Here is a 22,576-nt window from a genome sequence, read left to right as displayed (position 1 = left end):
TCCCAGTGTCTCTGATGGTTTTCCACCGTGCATCAATGAGGGGTTGACCAGCTTAGAAACATGACAACAAAACGTAGATTCACCTTATTTTAAAGCAACCTTTGTATTGCATCAGAAGGTCTGCAGCATTTTCTCTCAACAATGAGACCAAAATGACCGAACAGCATCAGACGAGTCTCTGCACCATGAGGCTGATGGGGTTTAATCGCCTGCTCTGTACAACCCCGACCCACAGGTTCAAGGTTCAAGGTTCTTTATTTGTCACATGCATCATAGTTATACAAGTATAACACACAATGAAATGTAGCCTGACATGTGCAAAAAAATTGGGGGGGGGGGGTGTAGAGGAAGAACATTATATATATATATACACACATTGGGTGCCACAGTGTCTAAAACCTGTTACAGATACAGACGTCAAACAGGTAACAGGAAAGAGGTGGTTTCTTCCACTGTTAATGCTAAAAGGTCATGAAAGATGCATACGTCCTTAAAATCGTTACAAAACAAGTTTGAATGTAGGATTTTCTGTCATCCACACAGGGTCAAAGCATACATACGCACATGTAAAATCAAATCAAGACCCACCTTCATAAGACACCTTTGGAGCCTCGGGCATAACTCTGGCTGCATATTTCACCACTCATCACGGCCTGGTGGGTTTCCTTTTAAACATAGTCAGTAAATTTGAAGTTGGGGTTTTGGGACGGTCCATCAGAGAAGCATCACAGAGCTACATCAGAACAGCTGCAGATCAAACACAAACAACTGGACAAAAGTACCAGTTATTTGGATATGTCACCACTTTGCTGAGGAAGACCAGCCAAGCTGTCGCCCTCCGCTGAGAGGATGTTCAGGAACAGCCCAGAAACCACCAGGGTTAAAGTGTGTCATGAACTCGAAACCGCTGGAACACCAGCGTCACTGTCCACAGTCAAAACAAGTTTTACACAGACTGAGAGGATCCCGACCAAGACAGAAGCCACTGCTCCATAATCGAAGCCTTAAAGTGCAGTTGAAATTTGCAGGCGTACACATGGACAAACCAAATGCCTTCTCCAAAAGATCAAAAGTCAAGCATGGTGGTAGTAGCAATATGCTCTGGGGCTGTTTTGCTGTGAGTAGTACTGGAGGCCCTAAGAAGGAGACCCTCCAAAATCCTCAATTTCACGATGGTTGGATAGATTTTGCTAAGGGACATTTAACCTAATGTTATTTGGGGCGGGGGTTAAGGAAAACACAGAATAAATCCAAACTTGTGCACCAATTCTTGTTTTTTAAAAGTTCAAAGAAATCATTAAAACCTCAAATTACTCTGACATCCATGTCCGTGATTACTGTATGTAACCTTTTGACCACAACTATGGTCTGTGTGGCTGCATCTGGGATCTGAAAAGCTCAGTTTGCCCCAAAAACCAAATACAGGAAACATTACAATGAGACGGTCAAAGCCCAGCAGCCAACCGTGCTTCAGCCTTTATGCTATTGTTTTAACCATTTTTACGTAGTTCAGATTTGTGGGAATCCCTCATCAAAAAGAAGAAAGCCAGAGCCAGGCAGCATTGTGTAAACCTCAGTCTGACAGACAGTCCCATGTGCCAGTGAAACTGTATCAGCAGAGATTATCTCTGTGGGGCACAGAAAATAACCTGTCATCACTGCGAAGGAGAACGGTGGTCCACAGAAGCCATTCTCAGTTTACAGAAGCTCATTCACTGCAATGTTTAACAGGTAAAATATCGAGTCGGTGTAGGAACAAATATTTCGTTGTATTTCTGACTCGAAGGCTGTCGCTGTTTCTGAAGATGAAAGACGAGCAGCCTCTGATGTCTTGATCCTGTGAAGATGTCCAACAGACGAGCTTTGCATGATGAAATGTGGATCTTTGTGTACAAACTCTAAAAATAGAGTCACGGTAAAGGAACCAAGTCAATGTGAAGATCTGCCGAGGGAATTTAGAACTTGACGAAACAGCTGAACTAAGCCTCTGGATCATGTTGGAAACACTCCCCCTCGTGTGTTTGGCATTTCTTCTGAGCCTGACTCTCTGCACCACACAGAGGCAATAACAAAGAGCACACTGTAGGACTCTGCAGCACGCTGTGATTATTTAAAATGTGGCTCCTGTCGTCGTCTCGGTGCCCTGGAAATGAATTTTACTCTGGCTTTGTGTGTGACACCTAAAGAAAAGAGGATCTCCTTAACCTTCATAACTGAGCGCTACAGCCAGGAAGCCACAGCCTGAACATTAAATGTCCTTGACTGAGCCGCCTTGGCACATCTAATAACAGCTTAGCCTTCAGTCTCACAGCTACAGCCACCAGTTTGACAGGTCAAGGGTCATATTTACATATATATACAAACTGCACCTCAGAGAGAACAGGCCATTCAGAAGTAAGGATGAAGAACCTGCATCTAGATCTTCTTCTTTGTATGGAAGCCCACAGTCTCGGCCTGGCATCCACCCAAACAAACATGACAAAGCTGAGAGGATAAAATCCGACACCAAGCGAGCGAAACGCAGAAAAAGCGAACGCACTGCAGAAGTGGGCGTCCTTGTTCCCACGTGCATACTGAAAAAAAGACCTCCCAACGTTTTGGAAACATTTTACTGACATAGAATTGAAAATCATCAAACTACTGCATTCAATAAAATGTAGGATGCTAATGATTTGAAAACGACTGCGTTCTGTTTACAGGTAACTCCTGCACAAGAGAGAAACTTCACTGATGTGGCTGCAAACACAGGGACTGCAGCTTAATGTGTGTTACTGACGCAGGACAGCGTCAGCCTCACTGAGGGTACAACTCACACACTTCAGTAAAAGACAACAAATAAAAGATCATTTTTTTCCTTTCTTCTTGGTATTTTTGTCTTTAGCTGGTTCTTCTTCTTCCTTTCCTGACGCAGCTTTACTTCTCTTCTTTCCCAGGGGCGTCTTTGCATACCAGCTCTGTTGGAAAAAGAAATCCTTTTATGATTTTAATGTCAGTGACAACAATACTGTCAAAGAATGTAAATGTAAGCAAATCCTAAAGAGTAACTTAACCTCTAATAATCTCGTGTCTAACCTTTATATAAAGTGATCCGCAGTACTTTTAGTCTATTTTTAGCCAGAGTAAAGCGGGCTTCAATATTCTGCTTCTCAGCCTGTCGTTGAGTTACTCTTTACATCAAAGACATCCACGTTACCTTCAGGGCCTCCTCCTCCTCCTGGAACACGGGGTCAATCTGGGCTAACGGGGCGATAAACTCGGCTGCAGTCAGCGGTCGTTTTGCCTGCTGGAAGACTCGATGTTTGGTAAGAACGCTCTGAATCACTTGGACGATGTGTCCTGGAGTATAGCCGTCAGAAATCTTTGCCAGAGAACTGAGGTCCAACGCCTCGGTCCCTTCACCTCCGTGTTTTCTGATCAGCTGCTTCCACAGGACTGAAGGCAAACAGAGTCAAGTTTAACACCAACGTCGTCGAAATATCGTTACATTCATTACAAAAACATGACGTTTAATTGTCTTTACTGCGTCTTGAGCCGTAGTCAGGTCTTGGGATGAGGAGGATTTTGCTGAACATTTTGCACAGAGACTTGATCTCGGCGCTGTGCGGGTCTCGAGTCGTTCCTATGATCAGAACGCGATCCTCCCCTTTGATCAGCTTCAGGAACTTGGGCAAATCTTTCTTCAGCCGCTTAGGGTCCAACTATTAACCACATGGAAAAATCAGCTTTACAACATTTGTACACAACGACAATCCCTTTGTCTGCTTTACCTCTTTTTCCTCTTTGGGGATTTTCCTGTAAAACATTTTCTCTGCATCTTCGATCCAGATCACTGAAGGCTGCATCAGTCTCGCAACCTGTAAACGATCAGGAGGAACTTAGCAGGATGCAAATGTTCATGGTGATGTGGGTCATTTCTGCTGCTACGCCAGCTGAACACAAGCCTGTCTTTAGATGCACTCTAGTCTGTGAGCCTCAGCCCTCTTTCTTCCGCCTTATTTGGGTTACACTCACGCTGCATTTTTCTATGCACTGGCTTCTTTATTCTGCTTGACATTAACCAGTTTGTCATGTAAGTTCATTAAGGTTCTGCCTTCATAACTTTGAGTCTTTAAGATAATGACAGAAAAATCTGAATGCAGTCTGATTTTACCTTTTTTAAAGTCTTTAAATCACCAAATTCTTCTCATTTGTGCTGCACACGCGAGATTAAAAGCATTGATTGCGGTTGGCCGTTTCACCTTAAACACCATGTGAAGCATCATGGCGAGCCCGCTCTTGCCTGGGTACTTTCCGGCTGTGTTCAGGGGAGACAGATCAAACAGGCAGGCGCCCGTCTCGTGGCAAACCGCATGGACCAGCATCTTTTTACCCACACCCGTGGGTCCGACCAGCAGGACCGACTTTATCAGAGGAGCCTTCTCGTGTACCACCTGAGAGCCTGAAAGTGACGCGCATGTTATTTCAAACTACAGATGTTTTCTGTCCCGTTGATGTGAAAGATCGGTGCTGGCTTTAATACCTAACGGCAGAACTGCGTACAGAGATATGACTTGTCGCACATCTGACAATGACGGCATGGGCTCAATGTCGTGTTGCCTCAGCGTGGTCCCCAGGTAGCTATAGTCGCCTAGGGAGTATGCAGCAAGTCACCTGTTTGTTAGTTTCACATCGACACAATACAAATGTTCTGCAAAACCATAATCAGTGAATAAATCTCACCTTAACAAAGGCTGGGATATAAAATGATGTAATAAGTTACAGCATTTTATTTAATCTGTACTTAACTGAACTGTGACGTATGAATATAGACAGTCGGTGCAAAATCATCAACATTACATCGAACGACTGCGTGAGATTAGTTTTAGCAACGCGAGCCAAAAGAGGGCAGCACAGCCACGCGCCATAGTTTCTACTTAACACAGCTCAGTGGTGAATTTCCTGTGGAGTACCAGCACATCATGCACAAGCACACAAAAACAAGTTACAATTAGACAAAAGCATTTCTGTCACAGTGTGTCGTGTCTTACCCAAGAAATCCTGCAGCTGAACATTACGTGTCTGCTTCAGTAAGCCCTGCTCCACCAGCTCCCGACACAGAGACTGCAGAGTCCTACAGATGTGAATAAAAGATGAAATCTCTTCTGCATTGTGCTGAACATCCAATCAGGCTGCGCGTGACCTCACCGATCAGCCGTCAGGTCTTTTTCCTTTTTCTTCTTCTTTCCACTCTTAGAGCCTTTCTTCTTCTGCAGAAACAAACACAATCAGCAACACGCTTCAAGGAATCAGCGTAAACTGCGGCCGCCGTCTCTCAGTCAGGTACCTTGGCGTTTGCTTTCGTCTTACCGCCCTTGTCTTTATCCACAGACAGCTTCCACTCAGCCAGTTCGTGTCTCATCTGCTCATCGACCTGGTGCGAGCAAAACATCACCAGTGAGTGAGGCAAACCCAAGCATTGCATCGAACTCTCTGTTAAGACCAAACGAAATGTTAATTTAAGGCTAAGCAGAAGCAAACGGGTGTTTTGCTGTGAAATGAGCCAAGAATTGCTTTTACAATGGTGGCTCGTGTGCTGGAGCCTTCGCCGCACCTTCACTCGAATTTCCGCCTCAATGACTTTCCTCTTTTCTTCCTTGATCAGCTCCGGGTCGTGCATTTGGTTAAAGTTTCCGTACTCGCTGCGATTGTGCCAAAAGTCTGAGGATGACAAAGATGCAGACTCTAAGTATGCGCGTGAAAGGTTGGCGCTGCTCATCAGGACGCAGCGTGGGGGAAGCGGCTCGTCACTTGGAGGCTGAAGAAGTCACCTGGATGAGTGACGAAACTGAAAACGTCCAGATGAACAGAACTTACAGAGTTACTTACCTGCATGACTCAGCATGCATCAGGATAAACTGTGATACTCACAAAGACTCATGATTGGCCAAAACAAACAAAAACCTTTACGCTTTGTTGCAAACTGGATGTGAATCACGAGTTTTAGTGTTAAAGGTTTTTAACATTTAAACAAACTGTCAGTGTTTGGCGCTGGACCGTACCTGCGTAGATTTTACTTTCAACTTCGAGGTCCAGCAGAAATGCAGAGGGCAGCATCTTCAGCCCTGCCTCCTCCACCTGATCGTGATGCAGTTACAGCGATGAACACAAAGTGAAGCGTTTGGTTTTGCTTTGATTGAGCTCAATATTTTGCTATATTCTTATCTAAGATACAGTAATAATCATTTTACAGATTGTTCTACTAAATTAAAAACAGCGGTGTCTCCCCACCTCCTCGTCTTCCTTCCTCTTGTCACTTTTCCCCCTTTCCTTCTTTTCTTCTTTTCCTTTAGCTTTGGCGTTGGCCTCTTCTTCTTCTTTTGCAGCAAATTCTTCCAACAACTAAAAAACCCACCAACGCCACTGTTTACGAACAATATTAAAGCACAAATAAAACCTTTAAATCAGACTGGATTCTACCTGCTGAGGGGTCTTTTCAGCAAAAATGAGGGCAGAACCTCCATCTTCTTCATCTGGGTAGTCTGGAAATGTTCCTGTAGCATTGCTAAAACATCGAAGATTCAAACGTGAAACTAAACCCACCAAGTGTGAAAAAGCTCCGTGACCAGAGGGAAAAATCATGGAAACAAACTCTCTGCCAGCTTACCGGCACTCAGTGAACCACTGCTGAATTTGCACCTTCATGCTTTTGCTCATGTCGTCCCCTTCCACATCCCGTAGTTGGTTCATGACATCCACTGTGGCCTTTTGGTAAGCCTCCTCGTGCTCCATCTGTTTTACTCGTGTGGAAGCCGCGATGGCCTGGGCCGTCATTTCCGCAGGGCGTGGCTCCTCATACTTTGGATCCATATTCTAGAACAAAAATTCAGCACTCTAGTGTTTCCTTATAAACATTAAAAAGTATCTTGATGAAGCCGCATTTTACCCACCATTCCCAGAAGAATCATCTCCTCCTCTCTGGCAGTTTTTGTCCTCTTCCTCTGCACGTAGCCCTTCCACACCTGCGAGTACATTCAATTGTACCTGTGAGCATGAACGAGTGCTTGCACAGAAAAAGAAGATGGCACGTGACACGTGGTGTGTGAGTAACGATGGACCTTTTGGATGCAGACTGCAGCGGATTCAGCACTTTCTGCTCCAGGTTCCTTGATCCTGTACATGGTGTTCATATTTAAGTTTTTCATGTTGAACTTTGCCCTTTCACGTCCTTGTCGTGCCCGCTCTGCCACTTGAATAATCTTCACTGCCTCCTCTTGACTCATCTTCTTGGCCATTACAGGCTGTGGGGACAAAAATAGAACAGACAAAAGTACGGGAACACCTTCTGCATGACGCCGGCTCATTAAATGTAACAGTTGTTGCATAAGCGTGTAACAAAATGACAGGAACAAATTAAGCGAGAAAGTTTCAGGGCTTTAAAAGATTTGGCTGCTTTTCCACTCACCTCAGGAGTTTCAGTGACCTCCGCCATTTTCAGGATGTCAGTCAGCATGGCCTTTCTTTGCTGCACCTCTTTGCTGCGTTCACTGTGAAAGTAGCGAGGGATGGGGATCTCGAGGTCGGCCTAACAGGACATCAGAGTAAACAGTGGTTACTATGTTGGCCCTGGGCGCCGGTGTGCAGAAGCTTATTTTGGTTTTATCTTGAACTCAGAAATCAAACGTACAGGTATGAGCTTCAAATCATGAAGCACATCATCCATGTAGTGGTACTCTGAAAACTCTTTCTCCACCATTTCATTTTTCAGCTCTAACACTCTTCCCATCACACTTTCAAGAGCTGAGTGAATAAATCTCCTCTTCTGAGGGTGGACCACCAGGTCATAGGCTTTCTCCAGCTGTCTGAAGATTTGGGTGTAGCGCACAAAAAGCACGGCCAGACGCTGGAAGAAAACGACTCTGTCTTTTTCAGGGCGCGGGGGCTCAGCTGGTAGTTCTTCTTCTAGCAGACAGCTCAGCTCTAACTGGGCATCTGCCCACAGCTGGTTGTATGTCCTGAAAAAGTGGAAGCAATCTGATGAGTTTGTGCCAGAACGAGCAGTCTGTGAGTGAGAATCCTGAAAGGTACATAATGCAGGTTAGTGATTGTTCAAAGAATAACAAGAATAAACGATCATGACTTGCAAATGCGAATAACAACAAAGCTAAATATTTAAAGAGCAGAAACCAGCACACGTGTCAGCGCTGCTATTCAGCTGGAGTCTCATTACTCATTGGGATTGACAATAATAATAAGACCCTTTATTTATTCTGTGATCAAATATGCTGCTAAATTTGAAATATCCCTGCTGTGATACTTTCTTTAGTTTGACTTACTGGGCACAGATATTTTCACGTTTTACGCACAACAAGCAAACATTAAACACTTCACAACAACAAGCACGTGGCTTTTGAACAGGTTACCTTTGCGACATATTTAGATAGAAAACGTGTCTCTAACCAAAGAAAGGTCCCACGGAGCCGAAACTAAACCAAGGTTAGCTACAGCTAACGTTAGCTCAGCCTTCAGTGCGTGGTCTGTTTCCATAGTAACAGTAACACAGGAAGTCTGTCCGCGTTGAAAGTCGTGTTTCGCTCCGCATACCCTCCAAAGGTGTCAAGATACCTTTGGGCTCCAGTTGAGCGCCCCAGAAGACAGTGGTTATGTTCAGGGACCAACACCTGACGCACAGTGCTTCTTCTCCACAATTAATATAAAAACATATAAACATCTACACCAACAACAATAATAAAAACAGTAATGTCATCTTCCTCCTCCTGTGCTTTTTAAACCACCAATAAACATCGAATGACGAAATGCACATCTAAAGCTTCCACATGAGCTCTTTACGCAACTAGGTGACGTGAATGCATGCAAAGTGCAAACGTGGATCTCTGTTAATAACTGATTACACATGAAACAATGACTCAATCTGAAGACTTCACGCATTAATAGATTTGCCTCATTGTTACACTCATACAAACTTTGTATTTTAAACTGGATTGGAGCCACAGTTCCAGCAGCTGAGTCAGCAGGTGTGTCTGTATCAGATGCATCTGAAATGTAGCGACCCACTAATTACACCACTCCGTAACCCTGCCACACCTGTAGGTAAAGTTTTAGAGTTATACACGGACATGACTCTGTTCAGCATGTGTGGGAAAAAGCCGGATGGCTGCTCCAGGAGGCGCAATATCTGCGGCGCTTAGGCGGTCACAAGACTTGGACATCGGTGAGCAAAAACATCGGCACGCTGACAGGTCAGCTAGAAGCTCACATGCCCACAGATTCTTCACTTCTCTGCACCCAACATCCAACAAGTCGCTCTTTTTGGAAAAGTGGACACTCGTGCGCTTCCGCGCCACGGTCTTTGTCGGGTTTTTTTCTTTCTTTTTTAATGGAAGTTATAGTGCACGGGGGACTTTTTCAGATCTTCGCCCATTATTGCATCTATAAGAGGGTCGTTTTTATTTGCAAGTAGCCTGTCCCGTTCAACTACAACTAGTGATGTTTTTGGTGCGTAAAGGAGTGGCTCATGCCTAAGTGAGCGAGTGCCACTGGAAGAAATTACACCAAAGATGTCAACATTGCTTTCCCACCCACTCAAAATCGATTGTATTACCTTCAAGAAGGTGGCTCCTCGTATAAATAGGAACGCATTATTTCAAGAAAGACGGTGGTGAGCACAGTCTGTTGGCTTTCTCTCCTATCGGATCGGAAGAATTTGCTGAAGACAACTGTGTCCACCCTCCAGGACATAAGCATCTTTAACTCCTAAACTAGTAAGTTTGAAGTTCAGTTAAATGCATTTGCGTTACTCTTGTATTAAACAAGGGGAAAGTGGAGATTTTTTAGAAGTTACCTATTTTATCTCCAACATGCAGATTTTATTAATTTTGCTGTAATAATGAAAATGTGAAGGACTTCAAATATCAGTGCTGATTCGTCCCTTCATGTAAATCATAATGCAAACTGTCCAAGTGTGTTTTTGGTCAGTCCAGTCAAACAAATGAGGCATTTCTTTTCGTGTAATGACTTTCGTGTAACAAAACCCGTCTGCTCATGCTTTCAGACAGTAAAGTCATGCAGGTGGAAAGGAAATGGCACGTACTGCTCACTATCTTCTTTCTGCTCATCACTTCGGGTCAGTGTATGGACAGCAAGGAGGACAAGCAGAAAGAACGAAGGACCCTGTTGGATCTAATCTTACAGGTTATCAGAGACAGCCAGCAACGGGAGAAACCCATCTCCAGGCGCTGTAGCAGTGGACTCTTCACTTCAGCACAAGACATGAAGTTCTCCTCCCGGGAAAAGCCTTTCTATGTCCCTAGGCTGGATAACAGTAGACTCTCAGGTAAGCTGATAAGATTTATTTTTAGGTTCTGATGATGAAGGCATAATCCCCATTTTACAGTTGGGGACAGCTGTCAGTGTTCTGGGCAGTGCTGCACGCCTTATTCAAGAGCTTCTTTTAGCTGAATGGAAACTGGTTTGTTCGAGTTAAATTTTGTAATTTTGTGTGTCACTGGTGCTCAGAGAGGTCAGCATCCACATCCGTCTGGCCTCAAGTGTCCAGCTAAATTTAAAGTGGTTTCCATGAACACAATGCAGGTGTGCTTCATTTTGAAGACCTGTTTTCTGACCATGTTTCTTCAACACGTGTTTAACTGACTGTTGGACAGATGGAGATGTGGATAGGCTAATTAAGGTAGGAGGGGCATGGTGATGCTAAACTTGTGAATGAGTCATTCAGTATGATTGGACTCTTTAACGTGAGTGATGAGCGCCCAACATGCACACAGGCGCTGTAGTGTCCTGGAAAGCATCTCCGGTCACATTCACGTCTGCAGACAGAGCAGATAAAGCAGACTGGTTGTGCTGTGTCACGTACACGGCATTGCATCAGTGATACTCTAACTAAAATACTGTTTTGACCGTTATGGAATGAAGAGCCTGTATGAGGAGACTATAAACACTGGACTTTATTTATCTGGGAAGACTATCCAGAGCATGTTACTGAATGTTGCCCTTGCGACATTTAACAGGATTTTTACTAAAACTGAGTCGTCTCAGACATTTCAGTAAATCTGCATTAATGCTGCAACTCTTCAAATATCTAAAACCTGGCAAAGAAGGTGCGCTCGAATGTGATAAAGAAAAGGAATCCAGAAAATCCTTTTATGCAACTGTTTTTATCGCTTTAACAGACTCAGAGAGTAGTCGAGGGCTGTGCCTCACTGGTATGTGTGGGAGTATATTAAGGGCTAAGTTAACATAATGTGCTGTTTATTTCCAATATCAGACTGTGTCCAACACCACTATCAATTAGATCCTGTCGTAGAGATGTTGTGCAGGCGTTATACAGCTTAAAATCTTGGCTCCAGCTCATGCAGTTGGAAAAGTACCTTTCAGACCACTGACTGGATGGAATTCATCTTTTGAGGATATAAAAAGCAGCACATTAGCAAGCGGTGCGTGCAACGCTACCAAAGATTTGTGGTCACGCAAGGATGGATGTTTTGAACACAACGAGGAGGAAAGAGAAACATCGATAAATCCACTGATGTGTGCGGCACACTCACCTCTTCCTCTACAGCTACGGTTGTTTCAAGAAACACGCCATGAAGCCAGGCACTTATTTTCTAGCTGGTTTTATCTGTTACATTGTTACAGTTTAGGACTGGCAGCTAAAAACAGTGTCGACACATTCACTAATCCTCCACATATGTAGACCCTGAAAACCTGACCCGTGTTGCTCTTATGGGTTGTCTTCTGTCCGTCTTCCTAAATTAATTTTGTAATATTCTCTGTGATTTTTCTTAGTGCATCTAAGTGATTTTCTTCCATATTTATCCCCCCGTAGAGCATTGCACAAATCTCTTGCTGGAGGGTTAATGTAGCTACTTACTTCTTCTGATGGGCATTAAACTCCCATAAAATAATCTCTTTAGCCTGTAAGCATGGCCATTGTGTTGCCTGGATGGACGGTTAATACAAACAGAGGTCCTTGGTGTCTTTATGAATACACAAAATTTCCTCAGAGTGCAAACCGTGGACAAAAACACGAGTGTGTCAATCAGTTGGAGAAAAACTACATTTGGTGCACATCTGAGGAACTTAATAGAGAATGAATAATGTTCATTTATGATTCTGCAGTTGGGACGTGTGCAGTAAAATCCAAAAACATTTCAAAGTTATTAATAATGCAAAGCAGCTGTGCATCGTCACGTAAAGCAGCGACACTGCTGAGATTCTTGAAACATAATGCAGGATGCAGGAGGGAGACTGTTAACACTGACGATCCCTCCGTCACTGTGGTTCATGCATAACTTTGCTCAGATGGTGAGAAGCTAACAGTGAGTTTCTTTTCCAGAAATCTTTTCCAGAGATGCAAACATGAAAGAGAAAATCATTGAGCATTTTGGAGGTAAGAAACCAAAGACGACACTAGGAGCACAAACTCTGTCTCTAATGCAAGACCGTTTGTTTCTGACAACTAACTGTCCCAGCATTGATGGCACTAATCCAGTGCAAATTCCTCCTTTTGCCCCTGTGAAAAAATCCTTTTCTTTCCAAGCCAGCATGCAGTCTGCTCAGGTCATAGAAAACATCACGAACACTGGGGGCTGCAGTAAGTTAAGAAAGGGTTGCTTGTAGGGCAGCAGTGCTGAGAAACAGCACATGGTCTGAAGCTGACAGTATTAAGCTGAAGGCAGCGGCACATTAAGCTGATTATTTGTCTCAGGAACTATGTGCAGGGTTCATGAGTGATGTGAAAATCTGGAAGCTTAAATGTTAGATGTGCTTCTAATTGAAGACTCGATTCCCCTGCACACTAAGGCCAGGTCCAGCTTTAGTTAGCACATGTCTGTTCACATTAACTGTAAGCTTAATTACACCTGCAAATAAGATTCAAAAATGATTGCTTTATCTGATGAGACCTTTTTCTGTTAAGCAGGACCAGTCAAGTTCTCATCGGAGTGCAAAACACACTTTCATAGAGTTTATCACAACACGAGGGACTGCTCGACACCAGCATGTATGTATGACTTCTTCTCCTGTTCTGTTTCTGCTGATGTGCTCGATGATCTCTGCGCTTCCTCAAAACCTGCTTTTACGGGTTTACTGTAACGTCTTAACAGTTTGTTTGGGTTGGAGTTGTCACACTATGACATTTAAATCAACTACCAGTCAAACCTGATCCGAGTTCAGTTTATGAGTGCTAAACTCTGTGCTTAATAAGACAAACTTTATTGCTTTAAACTGTTCTTAAATTATAAAGTCATTTTGATTTGTGGATGAGGGGGATATACACCACCGCTGGCTAACATTTAGGGAGTAAAAACTGTAGTGATTGAGGGATATCGTATCTGTATTTATGCCAGAAGCATAGATAGTAGAGGTGGGAATCACCAAACATCCCACGATACGATATTATCACAATACTTAACGCACGATACGATATTATTGCAATTTTAAAAAATATTTTGCGATATTCAGATTCTGTCCATAAAGGTAAACTTCATCAATATTCATTTTATCTAATAACAAAGTCTCACACTCAGTCTTTCTCTCATCTCAGTTTTATTGTTGACAAACTGAACGGTTTGTATTACAGTCTAGTCCAACTTAACTGAAACCATCTGGTACAATTACAGCTATTCTGAACTATGCAATATGAAAACTATGCAGCCCCTTCAGCAACTGAAGAATTTGAAAGTAAATTAAAACAAAATATAATTTTACATTAAATAAAAAAGTTTTAAACGTAATTAAAATAAAACATGTCTTAAATTAAAATAAGTAAACTGTCATGTTTATTGCTGCCATAAAAACAGTTAAACACATTTGACAGCATCAGGATTGTTGCTCAGAAAAAGGATCAACATGCTCTGAAGTCAGAGCACAAACTTTTTCTGTAACAAAATATCGATTTGTGCTGTCCCTGTATCGATATATTATCAGCAAACAAAATATACGATGCTACACAGTATCGATTTTTCCCCCACCCCTAATGAATAGGGGATCATATCAGAGCGGCCGTCCAAACAGAAGCCTGAATCACTGTCAGCCTTCTCTGTGACAGCGATGTGACCCACGGCCTGCAGTACCACACTAAACTGTGTGATTTACAAGACTGACTGCAGAAATCGCAGCTACACTGGAAATGAATCGTTCACGTTATGTAAAAAAACTGTGAGTGTGTTTTTAAGTTCTCATGCAATCGTTCTTACTTCTGAGATCAAACCTGCGCACACGCAGCATTGAAATAAAACGAGTTTGACACTTGAGCTGTACACGATAACGCCGAGGGTTTCTAGTAAAAGTAAACAGAGCTAACGCGCTGCAGGGATTTCAAAGCTCAAACACGATGTTTTATTATTTGATTCTGTTGTTAAGACAATTTGGTGATGTATTATGAAAATCCCGGTCTTCCTTCTGGGATATTAATGATATGGGAATTATGAGGAAACCGTCCACAGACATCAGTGAGTGCAGACGGTAATGCTGGGTGCGTTTGTCACACAATAAATTAGAGCGAGAAGCTCCTCCTCTTCCTGATGTCTTTCACACATGTGACCGAGTCAAACAGGCATCAAACTACATCACATAATCAGGATTGTCCCGAGGTTAAGGAAGTTTATTTAAAGCCTGACAATAGTGAGACAATGCTGGCCAATGGATCACATACAGGATGCTGGGTTGGCCCAGAGGATTGTGGGACGCAGTTCATGTCACGCAGATATTACAGATGTCAGGGTCAGAAAACGGGACTCTGTTTGTATTTCAGGAGTTATCATGTGGCAGCAGCGCTCAGAACCTTCTCTTAGGTCTATTTCTTTTTATATATGTATGTGTATGTATATATATACACAGACATACATACATATAATTGGCTTTTTATCTTTTACCAGTAAGTTAAGTATACTTTACTATAGATGCCACAGCAGAACATGGTTTAACAAGTATTTCACTGTGAACCTGAGACCTCATGTCTACGTTACTATTTTTACCACAAATCAAAACGTTTCATGTTTGTTTTTTACTGATATGGTTACCAGGGAGGCGTTATATTAACATCATGTTTTTCTCCCCAGATTACAAACGATGTGCGAGATTGCTAACACGATTAGCGATGAGTCCACTCTGCATGCAGTCCTAGATATTGCATGTAAGTTTTTCCTGCTTTCCTGACTGTCATCATTTGTTGTCATCATCCTCTGAATAGACAATAAACGAGGTTAAAGAAGACAGAAATATTAATTCAGAGGTCTTTGTTGCTTTTGGTCAGTTTAATTGAATGTGTGATACAGAGCTGGGGGGGGGGGGGGGGGGATTTTTCACGTAAGTAGAAATGTTAAATTCAACATTTCTTTACGTAAGAAGACTGTATGCTTTGATGACATGCTAGCCTGTCAGAACAGGGTTTAAATTTAGGTCTGTAGTGGAGTGAGAGTCAGAAAGAACAGAGATGCAGATTTTATACATTCAGTTCTCTTTATGCCAAACATGCACATTAGAGCATGTAATTCATGTTGTCAAGCACATGTGAGGAAATGGCACACAGAGATAATAAGACTTCACCCGTGGTCTCCTGCATCCACAACAACAGAGGGGTTAAAGTAAAAATACATACATATATATATATATATATATATATATATATATATATATATATATGTGTGTGTGTGTGTGTGTGTGTGTGTGTGTGTGTGTGTGTGTGTGTGTGTGTGTATATAGTCTTTTTCCATGAACGTCACTGCTTCCCGACGTTCGTGGGAGAAACGCCACTCGTGTACTTCCTCACACTAAATCTATTAATACGACCGCTCTCAGGACAGAGCACGGACATCAGTGGAGTAATTTACGACGCTGTCGTTGTCAGGCCTTTTTAAAATTGATCTTCTGTGACAGCAGGTCTGAAGGGTTCACTGCTGTCTAAATGCTGCAGCGTAAACGCACACATTCAGTACAGGAAATTAGCTGGAGAGTGATTGCTCTTACAGTTCATCTCTACAAGCGGTCATCTTGGTTCATTGGATTTTTCTGTAGTGGAGTTGGTGATTATAAATTTGAAGAGGCTGACACATCCCAGGTATTCAGTTTCTCAAGTGAATCAGATAATAAGATCCTGTCGGCGAAATCTGACAAATGTAACAATCAGAGGGAATATTAAAGGATTCGTTATGTCGTCATTCTGGTCATTTCTTAATAGAGATGTTAGCAGAATTACATCGTTGAGTGGAAAACAACAAAAATTTGCATGGAGGTGTTGGAGGTGAACGTGGAAGTATAATTAGTTTTCTAGTTTTAGTTTTCTAAATACAGTTCCTGCTTTGCGGGGGCGTCTTAGCCTTCTTCTGTTTGCCTTGCAGGGAAAATCTGATTTGCAAAATTTTAGTAATGAACAAATCTACTGTAGCTAGCCTAGCAGTCGTTAACTGTTAGCAGAGGAGCTTCTGAAAACCATCACGTTTGCAAATAGAAAAGAAATAGAGCGTGGGAGACAGGAAGAAGAAGAAGCAGTGTAATGGCGTGCAGCAGTGGTGCACAAACACGTGGGGAGTGAAAAGGAGCCTGTTCCAGCTGAACTAAAGGATGCCTCAGGGTCACCTGATCCTAACTGTAAGGAAAAGCCTGAACTTGCATGTACGCTGGGGGTGTCTATCTCCTGGATCCACAGTGGGAGCTGCTTCCACAGAAGACGCTCTGCCTCCCATTCTACAAACTCTGGGAGCCACAAGCAAACATGCAGTCTGAAAGGATGCAGGAAGGAGTGACGGTTCATCCTCATCGAGGTTTTGTATTTTCTTTTGATTGCAGGTCCCAGAATAACAGAAGAAGGATCGACGTGGTGCCAAGGAAGTGCCTTCAAACCCACAGCAGTCATGAGAACGTGGTTGTGTTTCTAGTGTTTCTACTTTCTGTTGTTCTCGCTGTCATCGCCGGACGCCGTTGGTTGTTTTTGAATGGATGTACCTGTATATACCATGTATCTGTAAAGAAATATTAATTTAATATTAAATGCACCTATTTATTGAGAAGGAATGTATATAATAATTTCACAGTCATTCAAAATTTGATTCTTTTTTGGTTATTACAGTTATGGATGAGGAAGAAGCTTCTTTTCTCATCCATATATAAGACTCCCACTGTTATACTGATGTTACGCTCTGTCATTGACTTCATTACATTTTATTTGGCACTGGAGTGAACTAAAGGATGTGGCTGACATTGAGAATATATGGAATAAGAGCAATGGTGATAATGCACTGCAGTACTGAACAATAAAGAATACTGAAGCACAGCATGTCGCCATCATTGAAGATGAGGGGAAGCTGGTGGAGAGCAGTGTGATGAGCTCAGGATTAAGCCAGCCTCTCCAGTTTGCAGAGGAAACACCGTTCGGTGTCCTGAACGAGACTGCGTTTCATTACAGCTGTTATGCTGTGGGAAAGCCACAGCCAGTGGGTCTTTATGCTCCTTCTGGCCCGAGTATTTCTTCTTCTTTCAGTTTTCAGCACCTTTCTGACGCTCTCTGAACAGGGACCACCATTACTAAACTCTCTCCTCTAACTGGAGCTTGTTGCAAAATTTCTGGCAGATTCCTCTGCTTGTCTCTGGCAATCACACACTCAATCTTAGCTGTCAGATATCTTGGACTCGACGGGATGTTGAGCAACCCGAGCTCCAAAGAACCAGCTTTGGATAAGCTCAGCAAAGGTTTGATGAACTCCTCAAGTAGTCACACGTGAAAGGCATTTTTCAGAGTTGTAGCTGTTGATAGGGAGAATCTAAATTAGCTGCACGATGGCTGATGGTGGGCTTTGAAAACATCTGTGTACCGTGCGGAAGACTTGACAAATTGGCTCTGGCGAAAGTTTCTTGCAATTTACAAGTGCAATCAAGCAGGGAAAGAAAACCGTTTGAAGAAAGTTTGTTCACGATCATCAAAATTCACTGATTGAAATGTGCTTTGTGTTCAAGCCTCAGGCCACCTGCTGTATCAGTTAACAGGCTAAACTGAGCGTAGTCTCCAACTCGTCTGACTTTGTGCCAGGAAAGAAAGAAATGTGTGTTTTTTTCTTCCAGAGGTTCTCTCGTGTTTTCTTTTAATTGAATTCACTGTGAATTTCGGGGACAGGGGTCAACTTGGCTGTGGTTACAGTACAGAGCGCTTTAAACTGCTGACAAAATAAAAAGGTCAGAAATCTATTTCTCTTTTTCATGTCGTACATTTGTGCTCTGAGAACAGTGACAGTGATTGCTGTTTTTATTTGGGGAGTGAAATAAATGACCCACGTACACGTGAGGATGCTGATAAGCTAAGAAAACATACCCTAAGCCAAAGATTACAACAGCTCTGTTCTCACGTCAGTATGTCTCTGCAGACTTAGCAGGAAAGTGTTTCTTACAAGGGATCATGCATTATTCAACAAAGTTTGGCCTGTTGTGGGATCGTTAAAAAATCATCTGCAGCGGACATCAGTTCAAAGGGTTGTGAACTTAAACTCCGTTGAAAATATGTGGGTGGGGGGCGGGTTGGGTTGTTTTTTAGTGCTGATGATGTACAGATCCTATCAGTGCAATGTTTCCAGCATGATAGGAGATGTCCTTGTGCTGCAGGGCAATAAAATCGGTGATAGCCTCCCTTCCACAAATCAAAGTTGCTTAGGAACAGACGAATCCGGCTCAGAAATTTATGCCCCACCAAAAACCAGCATATTGCAAAACCAAATAGCCGAAAGGATCCAGATGAAGCACTTCCTCTGTGGCGTACTGTGCGGTAATGAACTGGACCAATTAGGCAAAAGGGTGATGTTTTCAGCCCAAACTATAAAAGGATTAGGAAGCTAAAAATACTGCTCGCACCCCACGGGATACACTGGGGATCCCTTTCCCTTCGGGCAGGCAGAGCAGGGACACCGGATCCTAATCTGAGGAGGATATCACTTATCTGGAGACAAACAGCACAGATTAGGAGAGGAGACAGAAGATGCACAGGGGACAGTATGTGGGAGGGCGTTAATACAATTACACACAAGCACCAAATCCTTCCTCTGGTGCCTCTGAGAAATGCTGCTGTAATAAATAGCAAATAGAGACCAAAGCCATGCCATTTCCTTCCTGTCAGGCGGTACCGAGCTCCATCAGAGCTCAAGACCAGTGAGGAGAAACGTGTTCATGGAGCCATGTTTAGATGGAGGCTGGAGGACACGTTGCTGTAAACTTCGGGCCTTGTTCGGATGTGATACCAGCTCACCAAGTGGATGCAATGCTCCCATTCCTGCAGTTTTGTTAGCCATTTGGCACTTACTAACATATTTCATGCTAAAACCTAAATATGGGCTCTTATGACGTAAATATCAAAGCCCTGCCCCATCCACAGAAGAACACTTTGATCCAAATGCTTGGACCCCAAGGCTTCATTCAGTCAAACCGCCTTATTTATAGTGATTGCAGTCGTCTTGATGACTGTAAAATTGCTGTCGAGGGTTCATTGATTCACTTCATGTCTCATGATTAATTCATCTCTCTTCTCATGTCTTTTGCGAAATGCACAAATCCTACATGAGTCACCAATAATGTCAATTCAGATAATACATCCTTCATCGGGAATCTGACAGCTGAAAGACGACTGCATTGTCATCTTCATCATCACAGTCCAGTTCCTTCGTGGCTTTTTCCATCGTGCTGAAAGAGCCGTTGTGGGTTTGAGTGATGTGAAGAAAACACCTGTTGTTCTTTTGTGTGTTTATAAAAAGATTGTTTGGGGATTCTGTGACCCCTGCGCAGCCTGGGCCGGTCCGTGCCGTGCCGTGTGATTTGATGAGAAGTGCGCCGCCGCAGCTGTCTGTGCGCCAGCCTCTTTGATCGCGTATCCTGGAGGTGTTGGAGCTGTCTTCCTGCCACCCCCTCTGCATGCCCCACACTGAGTGTGCTGCCACGGTTAGGTCTGAACGCACCGATTAACTTCAAGGCATCTTTTTTTTCACCCAGACGTGACATATAGTTAAGAGTTAATTTACGGTCAGTTTGTTCCCATTATGTGGAGAAATTACATAAACCGTCCTTTTTCATGATCGTTAAAAATAAATGCTTCACATCACAGAACATCAGCGACATCAATGAAAGTGATTTGTGCACGTGGAATATCGTTTAGAGTAATGTTTCTGGGGATTTTACTGTGTTTTGAATTCATGCCAGAGCCACAGACAACCGACGATAAACACGTCATTTTCCACAAGATGCTTTCATTTATTTAGCAATTAATCTATCATATAATTACAAACTCTTCTCAACCTGTGCATGGAAACAATAACGGCTCCATGCGGGTTTGAAGTTTTATAGCCGTGCCGAGTCCGGCCCAGCCAGCTGGATGACTTTGGGAACATGTGAGAGGGTGAGGGAAGCTTTTTTATTCCAGGGAACATTGTGTTGCAAGTCATTTCGAAACGATCGAGTCCTGATCGCTGTTTTCATCCGAGACGGGGCTTCAAACACAGTTTTAGAGGCAGACAGAGAAAAGCACGATCTTAGAGAGCTCTGCTGTGTTAACTGATTATTGAGAAAAGTGAAAATCACACTGATTTAATGGTCAATAAAATGTGACTTTAAAAACTGATAACGATTCATCTCATAAGTCACGACTCTTTGCCTCCAGTACTGCGCAGGACATGTTTATGAGCTGTTGCACACAGACGCACAGACACGTTTCAATTGTAAATGTACTCAGATACTTTCTTTTGTTTGTTTTTAACAGACTCAGCGGGTTTATTGGTCTGGCTACCTGAGAACTGCCTGAACTACTTGAGTCTAAAAGACTTTGCATCTGGATGTGAGAGTTCAGTGATTTCTAACAAAGCTAACCTGCCCATGGACGCTAACTTTGCTGGCAACAACTTTGCAAAGAGTATCCAGGAGGCAGATCTTATGGGGCGCCGTTTGTAAACTGAAACATGCCGAAATTAACAGCAACATTTTTCCACATTTAGCTCTAAATCTTACAAAAACATGTTTTTTCGAGTCATTTTTTACAACATTTAGTAAAATATTTGTAACTTTTCATATTTAAAACAGGATTTTAAATGTTAAATCTAAATGCTAAATGTTAAATCTAAATGTTAAATGTTAAATGTAAATGCTAAATGTTAAATGTAAATATTATATTTAAATGTAAATGTTAAATGTTAAATGTAAATATTATATTTAAATGTAAATGTTAAATGTTAAATGTAAATATTATATATAAATCTAAATGTTAAATGTTAAATCTAAATGTTATATATAAATCTAAATGTTAAATGTTAAATCTAAATATTATATATAAATCTAAATGTTAAATGTTAAATCTAAATGTTAAATGTTAAATCTAAATGTTAAATGTTAAATCTAAATGTTATATATAAATCTAAATGTTAAATGTTAAATCTAAATGTTATATATAAATCTAAATGTTAAATGTTAAATCTAAATATTATATATAAATCTAAATGTTAAATGTTAAATCTAAATGTTAAATGTTAAATCTAAATGTTAAATGTTAAATCTAAATGTTATATATAAATCTAAATGTTAAATGTTAAATCTAAATGTTATATATAAATCTAAATGTTAAATGTTAAATCTAAATGTTAAATGTTAAATCTAAATGTTAAATGTTAAATCTAAATGTTATATATAAATTCTAAATGTTAAATGTTAAATCTAAATGTTATATATAAATCTAAATGTTAAATGTTAAATCTAAATGTTAAATCTAAATGCTAAATGTAAATATTATATTTAAATGTAAATGTTAAATGTAAATATTATATTTAAATGTAAATGTTAAATGTTAAATGTAAATATTATATATAAATCTAAATGTTAAATGTTAAATCTAAATGTTATATATAAATCTAAATGTTAAATGTTAAATCTAAATATTATATATAAATCTAAATGTTAAATGTTAAATCTAAATGTTAAATGTTAAATCTAAATGTTATATATAAATCTAAATGTTAAATGTTAAATCTAAATGTTATATATAAATCTAAATGTTAAATGTTAAATCTAAATGTTAAATGTTAAATCTAAATGTTAAATGTTAAATCTAAATGTTATATATAAATCTAAATGTTAAATGTTAAATCTAAATGTTACGGGAAACTAAATATTTAGCTAATATGCAAATTATTGTACGGGTCAACGGAAATACCAAAATAAAAGCTTCAAGAAAACCTCCCGCGCTAAAGTGTGCCGGTCGTGGTCAGGTTCTGTGTTTGCGCTCCTATCACGGTCACTTTTGACTGCCATGAGCTGCTTCGACTATTCCCTACCAGCATGTCCAGCGATTTAGCTGAAAACATTGGAAGAGCCGTTTTGTCGGCCATCCAACGATTCAGCGGTAATGCACCCTCGACCTCACAAACGCCGCAGCACTTGGTAAGTTTATTGTATAGCATTTTGGACGGGTTGATAGCAGTGTTAGCAAAACTAGCAAAGCTAAATTACTTAGCTAGTCCTCAATTATTTCATTTGGTAGGCAGCAGACAGAGATCGAACATCATACAACTCTATTTATTTATTTGGTAGGTAGGTAACAGTCGTTCTT

The 22,576-nt window shown here is 41.5% G+C and overlaps 2 protein-coding genes across 6 annotated transcripts; one reads left to right on the top strand and one right to left on the bottom strand.

Moving 5' to 3' along the window:
* Positions 1 to 2,591: 2,591 nt before the first annotated feature.
* LOC146679879 (dynein regulatory complex subunit 11) lies at positions 2,592 to 8,508 on the bottom strand. The gene is made up of 19 exons (XM_085447914.1): positions 8,400 to 8,508; positions 7,664 to 7,991; positions 7,442 to 7,561; positions 7,095 to 7,277; positions 6,927 to 6,998; positions 6,644 to 6,849; positions 6,457 to 6,541; positions 6,268 to 6,378; positions 6,039 to 6,114; positions 5,591 to 5,697; positions 5,324 to 5,410; positions 5,185 to 5,246; positions 5,028 to 5,110; positions 4,520 to 4,627; positions 4,239 to 4,438; positions 3,768 to 3,854; positions 3,521 to 3,698; positions 3,194 to 3,432; positions 2,592 to 2,954 (listed from the first exon to the last, which is right to left on the bottom strand). Exons 1-19 carry the CDS (start codon positions 8,408 to 8,410, stop codon positions 2,844 to 2,846), a joined length of 2,454 nt encoding a protein of 817 aa, XP_085304040.1. The 5' UTR covers positions 8,411 to 8,508; the 3' UTR covers positions 2,592 to 2,843.
* A 110-nt stretch (positions 8,509 to 8,618) lies between these two features.
* On the top strand, positions 8,619 to 18,192 carry alkal1 (ALK and LTK ligand 1). Of its 5 annotated transcripts, none has more exons than XM_085447918.1 (6): positions 8,619 to 9,758; positions 10,049 to 10,330; positions 12,350 to 12,403; positions 12,935 to 13,015; positions 15,075 to 15,148; positions 16,801 to 18,192. In XM_085447918.1, exons 2-5 carry the CDS (start codon positions 10,060 to 10,062, stop codon positions 15,137 to 15,139), a joined length of 471 nt encoding a protein of 156 aa, XP_085304044.1. In that variant the 5' UTR covers positions 8,619 to 9,758; positions 10,049 to 10,059; the 3' UTR covers positions 15,140 to 15,148; positions 16,801 to 18,192. The 5 variants fall into 5 exon arrangements, with proteins under 5 accessions (XP_085304044.1, XP_085304043.1, XP_085304042.1 ...); XM_085447917.1 differs by having other exon boundaries at positions 12,932 to 13,015; XM_085447916.1 differs by lacking the exon at positions 15,075 to 15,148.
* The last annotated feature ends 4,384 nt before the right edge of the window (positions 18,193 to 22,576 follow it).

This window comes from Copadichromis virginalis, linkage group LG23, assembly GCF_057382275.1.
Source record: "Copadichromis virginalis isolate Kocher_CV1m ecotype Utaka linkage group LG23, C_Virginalis_male_GT1.1, whole genome shotgun sequence".
Taxonomy (NCBI): Eukaryota; Metazoa; Chordata; class Actinopteri; order Cichliformes; family Cichlidae; genus Copadichromis; species Copadichromis virginalis.
The sequence above is the reverse complement of the archived record's forward strand: the minus strand, read 5'-3'. Positions and strand labels throughout refer to the sequence as shown.

What these genes read in the sequence shown, in the direction of transcription:
- LOC146679879 (XM_085447914.1), bottom strand. An exon ending in CTGCAGTCTGCATCCAAAAG is followed by an intron (nt 6,999 to 7,094) that starts GTCCATCGTTAC and finishes ATGTACTCGCAG; the next exon opens with GTGTGGAAGGGCTACGTGCA. An exon ending in TCAGCTGCAGGATTTCTTGG is followed by an intron (nt 4,628 to 5,027) that starts GTAAGACACGAC and finishes CATACTCCCTAG; the next exon opens with GCGACTATAGCTACCTGGGG.
- alkal1 (XM_085447915.1), top strand. Translation starts at nt 10,060, where the DNA reads ATGCAGGTGGAAAGGAAATGGCACGTACTGCTCACTATCTTCTTTCTG. An exon ending in GGATAACAGTAGACTCTCAG is followed by an intron (nt 10,331 to 12,349) that starts GTAAGCTGATAA and finishes TTTCTTTTCCAG; the next exon opens with AAATCTTTTCCAGAGATGCA. An exon ending in GGACTGCTCGACACCAGCAT is followed by an intron (nt 13,016 to 16,800) that starts GTATGTATGACT and finishes TTTTGATTGCAG; the next exon opens with GTCCCAGAATAACAGAAGAA.